We start from the raw sequence: 9,851 nt of genomic DNA, 5'->3' as shown, positions 1-9,851 counted from the left end.
TTCAAAGGGGAGATAATGACATAAAAGTTTTAAAAAAAAAAGGCATATTCCAAATCCACTGGACAAGAAGGTAAAACTTTTATGAAAGTATCCTCGGTTAGTGTGGATTTAAGTTTGTATCATGAGCCCAGGGGATAGGGTGGGACCACAATGGTGTTTTACTTTGGAAAAATATTTTAAAATCTCATGTACATCAAAGCCATGATTGGTCAAATATGGTATCCAAAGGAAGGTCTTATCACAAGGAGATCACAAGGAGTATGCATGTGAAATATGACAGCCATTTAGCCACACTCAATCAAAGGTTATAGGTAAGATTAAAGTTTTCCAGCAAACAAACAAACGGACAGGGCAAAAACCATATACCCCTGAAAATTCTCTAACGTGGGAATAAAAAATATTCAGGTGAGCTTTACAGCCTCAATGTTTACGACAACGGTGAAATTTTACGATATAAAAACATAAAGTTTCTTTATATTATTCGACGCTAAACTTATTTGAGTAATTTCTTTCTATGAAAATATATAGACTCCAGAGACATACATAAAACTAACAACAATATTAAAAGACAGTAATATGCATTAGACGGGCACCAATTAATTTTACGACAACCAAAAAGAAGTTGATGTCAACAATATCGTGGCATTTCGTGATTTGTTCCTTAATTTAGCACCCGAAACACAAAAAGCAGTAGCCTATAACACGTATTTATACCTTTTGATTAAGTTATAGACATGAAGGGAGAATAGCAGGATTTGAAATGATGAAGATTCTGTCAACGATTGTGTAATTTGACGGAGAAACACCAAGGCCTAGTGCAGGTAGTCAATAATTTTTGCATTATTGATGATTCAAGTAAAGCAGCTGACACACTGCTGTGCATCTCACTTGCAGAATCCATCAAAAGACATACGGAAACTTGCGTAAGGAGACAAGTCCAAAAATATTTAGATTATACAGGGGCTTGCTCCCAAACTGTTAAGAATTCATATCATATAATTATTAATGGTATAACCATAACCAACTGCCTGCAGTTGGTATGCAATTTTTGAATTTATGCATACATTTCTTTACACTCTTGGAGCAAGCCGTTGTGAAAAGGCAGGGAGAATTTGTGGTTTGGCTTTACCATTTCTCTCCTGAAACGTCTATGAAATGACTATATTTGTGGCGCTTACAATAGGGTTGATAATGATCAAGATGATATTACTGCCTAAGGCAGTCTAATCTGAGATTCCTGTGACTCTGTCCCCCTGGTATTTATATTGTGACGTGCAGGGGAGAGTCGGTGTGGCATGCGGAGACCATATTGAAAAGTTGGAATTCAGCGACACCAACACTGATGTCACGACTCTGCCTACCTTTTATGACTTTATTTCACGGATCTAACTTATGAGACACGAGAAATCAGTAAAGGGATGATTCTTCTGTATTTTAATCATCATTAAAAGAATATCGCCATTTAAACAGCCCTATCGCCGACATATGAAGCGTATATCGTACAAGAAGGTGACCTTATTTAGGTGATGCTTCATCTGTTGGCGACAGGGCCGTTTAAATGGTGATTGTATCATTTTAATGATGAGAATATAATTTCTGTGTATTATTCTCACGTAAGAAATACCGGTATACATAGAGAGAAACTCATGGTAGCGTGACGTTACAATGAGGTTACAACAACGTTAGCAAAAATGCAACAATATAGGGCAGCAAGAAATTCAAATACTGAGTATGTTTTTGGTGCTTTCAAACATGTAAAATGTAAATATAAGGAATGTTTTTAAGTTTAATGTGAATTATTGGCAGTCTTCGAAATAACCTGGGTGCCCCATGCCCGTGACCTGGTTAATTTGCCATTGGGCATGTGAAAATTCTCAAATTACATGCCCGAAGGGCATGTGTGAATTTTCTTTTGATTCATGATGTTTACTTGCTATTTCTTCTGTTGTACCCCAGTTATTTGTGTAAACTTGCTATGTAATGTCTTAATCTGAATTGCAAGTCTACATTCGTCTTACGTTACATTATCGGTACAACCTGTCCCGGTTTTTTTTCTTGGTGTTTCTTGCTAAATTACATAGCACAAAATGTTTATAGATACCACGTGCAGTGGACTGCTTTCATGATGATCATGATCCTATTTCTGAAATTCAGTTCAGCTATACTGGCCAACAAATGACCAGCATGCGAGTCAAAAGTTGTGAACAAAAATGCATATGAAAATGGCAGACAGGCAGGCCAATGTTGATTTTTTAAAACTCTGGAAACAATTTAAACTAAAGATCGAGAGAATTTAAAAAACAGAAACACTGTCCTTATAGTTTTTATAAAAACCTTATTTTTTGTTGCACAGTCATATCTCTGCTATATGAATGAATTTTGAGTAGGGCATGTACAAATTTCAATGGGCTGGGTTAAAATGACCCATATACATGCCCGAAGGGCATGTGCTGAAAAAGAATTGTTGTGAAGACTGTATTGGTGTGTAAATCAAACAGACTTGCACGTAGGCATATTTTTCATGAATTGCTAGCACGCTTCATGAAATGTGATAAGTCTGTATGATTTATACACCATTGTTATACCCTTATAAATATCCTTCTATATATTTCTTACTAATAAAAAGTCCAACAAAAGAAATGTTTATTACGTCGGTCTAACAATTTCACTATTGACCGGTCTTACATAAGAATTGTTAGACCGCAACGTCACCTGTCTGTTGCGTCACAATTAATAATCATTGTTCAATATCGGCGACGCGAAAATAGCCGAAGTTAAGAGGTATTAAGAGTTGTTGCTAACAGCAAGGTAAGGTAGAAGGGAAGAGTATGTTTTGTGATAAATAATTTTTGTGATATAATAGACTTGTAATTGATTTTGTTCTTTCTCAGCTTGATGTTTATATTTACTGAAGAAACCATAATTTTCCATATAAAATAATTGATAGTATAGCGTGTATTGATAAAATTGATCAATCTTAAGTGAGCAGTGAAGGGTATAACAAAACAGTTATAGACTAGGATTCGGGCAACATATGATTTGTTGGACCTGAAGATGAAAATGTTACCCTTGGCCTGCGGCCTCGGGCAACATTTTCACCTTCAGGTCCAACAAATCATATGTTGCCCTCATACCCAGTCAATAACTGTATAATTATTCACACAAAATTTAAAAACATTTCTGAATTGTACTTTAAACTGTTGAAGTTGCTTTTGTGACCAATTGGGCTAAAATGAATGCACAGCTAAAATTAATGTAATATGTTTACAGACTTACAGTAAGTTTATGGATATTGTTGAGAACTAGGATAATCAGTATAAATTGACTTCCTTTTCAGTTATATTTAACATTCTATGCTTTGTTTTAGATGAATGGATTGGAAATAAAGCATAATGCCCATAGACAGAAGAGCTGGCCTACAATTAGGGCTGCTGTTAATGGCAGTCCCATTACAATACATTGTGTCTAAGTACATGTCAACTAATGAATCTCAGAGAAGCTATGCAATCAGAAAGTGAGTAATTAGTGTTCTCTTTTAAACATTGCTATGCATGCTAATGTCACACAATAATGTTTTAAAAAATTGTACACATACCACTGAGGTCTTTTTGCAGTCATTTGCAAAACATGCATGGAGTTTGAAAAAAAAAAAATGACATAACAAGCTTAAAATTAAAAAATACAAAATTAACATTGCTACAGCAAAACTCGGTTATAAGGAAGTCACAGGGACCTATGAAATTACTTTGCTATATACGTAATTCGTTTTTACCGTAAAAGAAATTCATTCACTTTATAAAGCTGGGGATCCAAGATGACTTCGCTATATCCGAAAATTCGCAATATCCGTGTTCGTACTAAACGAGTTTTGCTGTATTTCCAAGCTTAAAATATGAACATGATGAAGAATTTAAAATTGTTACAAGTATTTGAGAAAAAAAAGCTCCATGCAGGTAGAATGAATTGATTCTCTATAAAGTTTCAAACTACATGTGGTACACATTCTTGTTTAGTTTGTTCTACTGTGCTGCTGGGTTTTTGGAAAGGTGTTTTTCTCAGTATCTAATTTGTACACAGTCACTCTCTTTTAGTTTACACCACAGTGCCACAGGATTCAAGGAGAAATATTTATTTAAGACTCTAACTTGTATAATTCTCATTTAGTTTATTTTAATTATTTCACACTGACAGTGTCACAGGGTTTAAGAAGTAATGTTTATCTAAGTTTCTGACTTGTACACATTCTTGTTTTAGTTTGTTCCACAGTGCCGCGGGGTTTAAAGAGAAGTATTTATCGTGGAGGTCGTGGCAGCAGTGGTGTATGAGCTTCATATTTCGTGAGGAGCCTCAGAGTTTTGCTAGTCAGGACGATCTGAACGGGGAATCCCCTGCTGTAGAGGTGCAAAAATTCAAGGATCCAGAGGGGTATTTTGGAGGTAATTATGGGTATGGCATTATTTACACACATTGGACCAACACACTTCACATAGAAAATTATATAAATATGCATGAAATAATCTCAAATTGTTTTATTGAATTCTTCGCGAATTTAAAATATGGTAAAATCTTTCTAATTTTAGTCAAAAGGTGCTAAGAAGATGCATATATATTTCTGCAATGTGTCAAATTATAGAAATATAATTATGTTAATTTCAGCCTCCACAGAACCTCGAACTCTAAGGTCACCAGAGGTCAAATACAGAGTGGGTCAAGTGATACGACATAAAATCTGGGGCTACCGAGGGGTGATAGTGGCTTGGGATCCACAGGCCAGGGTAATGATTGATTGATTGTATGTTGTTTAACATTCCTCTTGAGAATTTTACACTCATATGTAGATGCCTTCTCTTGACAGTTGAGAGCTGCAAATTTTGTCCTATACTTGGCACTCAGGGCCATTGAGCAGAGAGGGATCTTTGAAAATGAATTGAAATTTTAGCAATTCTTAGAGTGATCTTTGATGATACTAATGATGTTACTTAAGAATTATGCTTTTTTTCCCCTTCAGGCCCCAGAAAGCTGGATAGAACAGAACCATAGAAAAGATAAACCTGTAAGTTAACCTTCAACAAGTGTCTTAAAAGGGATAATCTTCACTTATTTCATACTTCATGTTTCATCTTCACTTATTTTATTGAATATATGACTGTATTCAATTTGAAAAAGACGCAGCTCTGATAAAGTATATAAAATGCTTATTTCAGCATTGGAGGACTCAGCCTAACTATGCCATACTTGTGGACACCAGGGACAGAATGACCCCTCAACTGACCTACGTTCCACAGGAAAACATTGACATAATATCCAATGTCAAGGTAATGTCAGAGAAACATTGATATCAAATGTCAGAGAAACATTGATATAATATCCAATGTCAAAGTAATGTCAGAAAACATTGATATAATATCCAATGTCAAGGTAATGTCAGAAAACATTGATATAATATCCAATGTCAAGGTAATGTCAGAGAAACATTGATATAATATCCAATGTCAAGGTAATGTCAGAAAACATTGATATAATATCCAAAGTCAAGGTAATGTCAGGAAACACTAATATAATATCCAATGTCAAGGTAATGTCAGAAAACATTGATATAAAATCCAAGGTTAAAGTAATGTCAGAAAACATTGATATAATATCCAAACTTAAAGTAATGTCATAAAACATTGATATAATACACCATATATACTCGCCTATAAGTCAGTCCGCCTATAAGTCGGTTGTATTTTTTTAGGTTATTTGGCAAGGATTTGCCATTGACCCGCTTATAAGTCGGTATAACTTTTTGCCAGAATCAGATGACTACCTCTATTATTAAATGCATTGATGTTTTACCCTGATTTCAAAGAATATTTTTGGAAATAAAGTCAATAATTTAACTTTTAATATTAAAAAATAAATAAAGCCCTCTTAAGATTAAAAAAATATAAAATAATTAAATACATGTATATAAATTACATATTACATAAATTATATAATACATCGGATCCTTACTTTGTTCAACAATAGCTGTTGAAAATGTTTAAAGAATACTACGATTTGCCATCCAGAAAAATACCTGTCTTTTATAACTCGCCTATAAGTCGGATATAGACTTCTGGACTAAAATATAACTCCCAAAATACCGACTTATAGGTGAGTATATACGGTACAATAATGTCAAGGTAATGTCAAAAAACATTGATACAATATCCAGTGTCAAAGTAATGTCGGAAAACATTGATATTATATCCAGTGTAAAAGTAATGTCAGAAAACATTGATATTATATCCAAGGTCAAGGTAATGTCAGAAAAATATTAATAGGAAATGTCAGAGAAATATTGATATAAAATCCAATGTCAATGTTACATCAGGAAAACATATACATGCTTCCTCTCTGCCGAAATATTGCCATTAAAACTATATTAAGTCAATCAATCTTCCCTGTTTAAATCTGCAACTGAAATTTTCTCTTTTTTTCAGATTATGCATCCTGGGATAGAGAATTATTTTGAGGGATTTGACGGTGCTCAGTATATACCACGTCCTTGGCTTAAAACTGTGTTCCCCCATGATTGACCTTGACATTTCGTTACATGTCCTTGACATTTCGTGATATTTCTGATATTGTATATATAGGAGGTACATGGTAGACTTTTCAAAAATAATTTTCATTTTGATTATTTTATAGTTGTTGAATGTTGATATATTTTTGATTTATCTGACCATACATCTATTTTTCTTGACTGGTGTCTTTAATAGCATCTTCATTAAAAAAAATAGTGTTTTAAAAAAAGTATTGCAAATGATGTACACATTTTCTTTTTGTTATACATGTATTATAATTTTGGAAACTTCAGATTTACATATGGCACATATAGATTTTGAATTTACATGTTTTTGAGTTCCTTAAATGAAAAATCGGGGAGTTTTGAAACACTTGTGGGCACAGAGTGTTCAGAAATCTTCGAGCATTTTTTTTTTCAAAATATTTTTTCGTATTTAAAATCATTTCAAAAATCAAAGATGAATTGAAATTGATTGCCAATAAACAGACTTCCCAAGATTAAAAAAAATTGATTGATTGAATTATGGCTAAATTATTGTGCAATGCCTTTTATTACCTTTTGTCTTTCAATTTAATTTATTTTATAGTAATTTGTAAAATTTCAGTGTGTGTAATTTTATGTAAGAAATGATAACAACCTGAGACTGGCATTTATGTTTGAACCCAGTATCTACCAAATCCAGCTAACCCAAGTTGAAAATTTTTTAAAGGGTAGTCCTTTGAATCAAAATATTTTACTGGGAAACTCAATAAGTCTGATTGGTTTTCTTGACATCACATGCAAAGTAATATTTTACAATAATGACTTGGATTTCTAAAAATAACTTGGGAAAAATCTGGATGCATTTGTAGTAGTGAAAAATCTTTAAAACACACAAAATCTAATGATGAATTTGTCTCTTTTTGTTTAGTCAATTTGCTTTTCTCTGAAGTTGATACATGTATATTTATGGATTGGATCGACTTCAGAAAAAGGCTATATTTGTATATTGAGGCAGTTTTTTCTGTGCCATTCATGTTTATCTCATCAAACTCACTACCATCAGGGAATATGGTTGTTAAGGCTTCACAACTATTTGCTTGTACAACTCAACATGAACTCTTGTTAAACTTTGAAATAAACAAATTAAAAATAATTTTGGAGTTTTTTTTTAAAAAAACTTTTAGTAAGTCTAGGCCCGTATAGGTTGTGATTTCAGTTTGAAAAGGGTGAGGGGGGCACAGTCATACATTTTTAGTTGGGGTTACTACCTCCTACTCGTATAAAAATGAGATTATTGAGGGGGCACACCCATATAGCAGCTATGTTTTCTAATATGTTATGTATCGCCAAAATTAAGGGGGATATGCCCCCTCCCGGTTCCTACAGCAATGAAGTCATTAAATTGGTATATTATTTAAGGAATAACTGTCTTATTTTTCGATTTCATGAAGTGATCAATCAATTGGCTTGCGTGATAATTTGCATAAACGCCTTATGCATAAAATTATCACGCAAGCCAATCGATTGATCATCTTCATGAAATTGAAAAATCTGACAGTTATTTCTTATATTTACATGCTTTGATTCCGCCAATCCACGTGCTCCAATCCCTGCCTCTGTCTAGCTGTTTGTCCCGCCCTGCACGTGGTTTTTTTTGAACCGCGCCAATACATTGATGGAGAAATAAAGTACATTTACATTTGGTAATTTTATCTCGGACAAAGACATTGGAAATGTAAATATTCTGCTATAAATGTCATTGCTGTAAATCATTTTTAATTCATAAGAATGTAGTACATTTATTACAGTTAAGGGGGATGGAGTATTTTCCCCCTGTCCATATCTTTTGATGTGATTTGGGAAATGCATGGAATCCACCCACCCACAGCCCCTCTAATCTTTTGATCTGGACTGGACTTAATGAATAAGTATAATAAATAAAAAGATTGATGCAATAGACCTTGATTACTTCTTCAATGTCCACGGAAATGAAACTATTTCTTCTTTTTCAGAGTTTATTGTGGTATTTATTCATCATCAAAGAAGATCCTAGTACTGTAAATCACTAAATTTTCACAACGCTTAATTTTGGCGATAAATATATGTTATTATAACAGTAACTTGATCCGAAGGGTCGTATCACGTCGAGATGACAGGCGCGGATCATCATGCAGATCTAACGAGACGCGAAGCGTCGAGTTTGATCTGATGATCCGCGCCTGTCAACGAGAAATGGATTCAGAAAACCAGTCTGGTGATCCGGAAAGTCGTCACGTGATTGCGTTAATTCTACAGTAAAATTGAGTGATACACGTTAGGTCACAGGTACTTGTTTCTGTAATAAATTTTCGACCCATAGTATTATACTATGGGTCAAAAATTTATTACAGAAACAAGTGCCTGTGCGTTAGGTATATAATAAAGTCATTTACTTTTACAAAGCTTAACAAAATTTTAACGAATTGGGGTTATTGCTCTATATCATCTTTAGGAAAATTTAAATAAATATAAGCGATAATTAAATTTTCGCGAGAACAGTGCCCGTGTGATTAGCGAAAATAAAGTTCTCGCGAATAATAAGTCATTTACAGTATCAATAGTAGATAATACACAAAAATAAGAGTCATTTCAGTATAAGGTCCTCCATTTATTAAAAATTAATCAGTTCGGAACATTGTGCTTACATTTCCATTACGAGAAACTCCTCATTGCTAACATCACCGGGAAGTGACAACAAGCTGGCTGTAATTGAGATGCACTTCTTTTCCTTTTTTTCTTGAGGGGGAGTGGGGGGGGGTTATACTTAAACTATTCAGACTGATTCGCATTAATATTTCATATATTTCACAAATAAGTGAAATACACACGAACTCTCCATGGAACCATGAACAGGTATTTATTTTCAGTCTCCTTTAAGTTTTCCGACGACGAGAATAACACCTGTACACATAGACGTCAGTACTGCAGTTATAGCCAGGTAAAAGCAAAAGCTGAGGTCCTCCGTCTTGTAATCCGGGTTCCTGAATTTGACAGCGAAGATCGAAACACATACAAAACTCATCACAGCTGGAAAAAAGACAAAATATTGTTCAATTTAATTTTCGATGAAAACATGGAAAAGTAAAGAAAAATTCTTCATTTGAGAATTATGGAGAAAGTCAGAAACTACACTGATGTAAGTATTTATAACACATAGAAAATATTTGTGTCCACTGCATAGGAAGGTGTTGAATATAAAATTTTATTGCAAAAGCTCAAAGGCTGAACTCGAGATAAAAACGAAAGTGTTAGAACAGGCACAATTTATGAATATATA

General features: G+C 33.7%; 1 protein-coding gene across 2 annotated transcripts; it reads left to right on the top strand.

Moving 5' to 3' along the window:
- On the top strand, nucleotides 1-7,688 carry LOC134238719 (uncharacterized). 2 transcript variants are annotated; one of them, XM_062720838.1, is made up of 7 exons: nucleotides 1-70; nucleotides 3,368-3,514; nucleotides 4,255-4,436; nucleotides 4,657-4,775; nucleotides 5,009-5,053; nucleotides 5,205-5,315; nucleotides 6,468-7,688. In XM_062720838.1, the coding sequence occupies exons 2-7, from the start codon at nucleotides 3,393-3,395 to the stop codon at nucleotides 6,561-6,563; spliced, it is 675 nt and encodes a 224-aa protein (XP_062576822.1). In that variant the 5' UTR covers nucleotides 1-70; nucleotides 3,368-3,392; the 3' UTR covers nucleotides 6,564-7,688. The 2 variants fall into 2 exon arrangements, with proteins under 2 accessions (XP_062576822.1, XP_062576821.1); XM_062720837.1 differs by lacking the exon at nucleotides 1-70 and adding an exon at nucleotides 612-821.
- The last annotated feature ends 2,163 nt before the right edge of the window (nucleotides 7,689-9,851 follow it).

The sequence above is a fragment of the Saccostrea cucullata genome, unplaced genomic scaffold (assembly GCF_032062105.1).
Source record: "Saccostrea cucullata isolate Sc308-1 unplaced genomic scaffold, CSIRO_AGI_Scuc_v1 ctg4769, whole genome shotgun sequence".
Classification (NCBI taxonomy): domain Eukaryota; kingdom Metazoa; phylum Mollusca; class Bivalvia; order Ostreida; family Ostreidae; genus Saccostrea; species Saccostrea cuccullata.
This window is presented reverse-complemented; position numbering and strand designations above follow the sequence as displayed.